The following is a 2,365-nucleotide window of genomic DNA, read 5'->3' as shown; positions in this document are numbered from 1 at the left end:
TTTTACATCCTAGGTGTAAAGCTCTGTGTGGTAGGGTGTTACATTATGGTATCAGAGCATTTTGTTCCTATAGAGCCTGAAGGATGGACTGACTATGCTTCTGGGCATACTCTGAGTGTCTATACATGCTGATTAGGATATCAAACTGATATATGTGGCATGAATGTTCATGAGCATGCATTTGGAACTTTGAAGCACTATACTTGCGATATTGAGAATGATCACCTTGATATCACTTGTTTGGTGTGAAAAGGGACCAGATGGTAACTCGTGTACGCGGTCGCGGTCGAGGGAGAGATAGGGCTAGTAACTTGGAACCTGAGACAACTGAGAATAATCCTGCAAAATTTATGACTACCCTGGAGAATATGGCTGCTGCTATGCGAGCTACGGCTGTGATATTGGGGAATCAAGCTGGTAATGGGAATGGTGATGACAGAGGAAATGGGCCAACGACCTTAGCAAGCTTCCTGAAGATAAACCCACCCATTTTTAGAGGGACAACAAACCCTACAGAGGCAGATAACTGGTTTCAAGCAATGGAATGGGCATTACAAGCACAACAAGTTCCTGAAAGTCAATGTGTTGAGTTTGCAACTTATCAGTTAACGGGTGAAGCCCAGTATTGGTGGTAGGGTATGCGATGCCTGATGTAGCAAGACAATGTTACAACTAAAGTAGGGTCAAATGTCAGTTGGAATTCTACAAAAAGTACTTTTCCAATTCAGTCAGGACGGATAAAGAACTTGAATTGTTGCAACGGAAGCAGGGTCAAATGTCTGAAGCCAAATACACAAACAAGTTTGAGGAATTATATCGATTTTCCAAGATTTGTCAGGGTGCTCCAGGAGACTTTGAGGAATGGAAATGCATCAAATACGAAGGGGGAGTTCGGAGTGATATACTGAGTTTAGTGGGTCCGATGGAGATCAGAGTTTTCTCAGACTTGGTAAACAAGAGTAGAGTCATGGAAAATTGTTTGAGGAAGGCTGCTATGGAAAGGAATGATAGCCGGGATTTCCACCGAAGAGACCACAATCAGAATTTGGCTCCAATAGGCCAAGAATTCAAGCGAAGAGGGAAACAAACAAGGGATACTACGGAGGAGCTGACATGTCAGAAGTGTGGCCACTGTCATCCGGACAGGCCGTGGCGCTTTGGCTTGGGCGTATGTTACAAGCGTGGTCTACCAGGGCACGTATCCAGGAATTGTCCGCAAGGAAAGACTCACGATGGGGGACGATCCAATCAGCAGGATTGAGGTAATTGTGAAATTGATAGCCAAAACCTAAATTGTAATATGTGATTTTGAAACATCGCATTTATTTATAGCCTATGTCAGGGATGAGGATGTAAGATTAGGACTTGGTTGAAGGGAGTAATGAAAGAAAAATCTGTTCAACCGAGTGCTACCCTGTGGAGAACACCCATTTTGTTAGTAGAAAGGGAAGACCATAGTAGTAGACTGTATGCTAGAGGGATAGTACCGGTGAATCTTCACGACTCGATCTAGCTTTCCTTGTGTAACCTGCAATGGAATTTTGTTTTGGATTCCTTTTTCCCACGAACAACGAATGGTTTATCCTCTAAATTTCTAACCCCTTTACGTGCACATATTTATATTTGAATCTGTCCATCCAAGGGTAAGCCTGAGCTTATTTTGGTATAAACAAATAATTCTTGAGTCTTGGAAGTTTGGTGAACATTGGGTGCTCTCTTCATAACTTTGTATCTTTCAAGATCAGCTGAAACTTACTTGATACAATGTGTCTTATCTCTACTATCAAATATTTTTGGTCTGGCTTCCTGTCTTGAGATGCACTTTAGTTTTTTCTTGTGCATTTTGCTGTTATTCTCTAAGAATTAGCCTGAACACCATGCAAGGCATCTTTCTACTTCTAACAAGCACTATCTATGTTGTTTAACTGCCTCTTGAGCCTAGCACCTTTTCAGAATCAACTTGATCTTAGTTTAGTATTTGATATAATTCCTAGATATGACCATTAAGAAGTTAGTTACTTAGAGTAGGACTTCTGGATGCAGAAGATGTACCGTGTAAGTATATGACACCAAGAAGAGTGTTGGGGGCCTTAATTCCTGCCGATCTTATTGTTTGAAATTATATTGGCACGCTAGGATGCTCCGTGTGTGTGGATACCTGAATGTGAAGAAAATTTTTGAATCTTAAGAAGAAGATTAATCTCTGTACCAGTACTCGTGATACTTGAACCTAATAAGCCATTTGAAATTACTGCAAAGTATTATTAAAGGGTTTAAGATGCATGCGGAGGCAACATTGTAAAGTGGTGATAAGTGCCCTCAATAAGAAGACCCTGAGTGTTGTTGGAGGATGATTAAGGAGAAG

General features: G+C 41.2%; 1 protein-coding gene across 1 annotated transcript; it reads left to right on the top strand.

Annotated features, from left to right (window-relative positions):
* Positions 261-1,261, top strand: LOC107615631. Its single transcript, XM_016317679.1, has 2 exons — positions 261-612; positions 729-1,261. The coding sequence occupies exons 1-2, from the start codon at positions 261-263 to the stop codon at positions 1,259-1,261; spliced, it is 885 nt and encodes a 294-aa protein (XP_016173165.1).

The sequence above is a fragment of the Arachis ipaensis genome, chromosome B09, assembly GCF_000816755.2.
Source record: "Arachis ipaensis cultivar K30076 chromosome B09, Araip1.1, whole genome shotgun sequence".
Classification (NCBI taxonomy): Eukaryota; Viridiplantae; Streptophyta; class Magnoliopsida; order Fabales; family Fabaceae; genus Arachis; species Arachis ipaensis.
The sequence above is the reverse complement of the archived record's forward strand: the minus strand, read 5'-3'. Positions and strand labels throughout refer to the sequence as shown.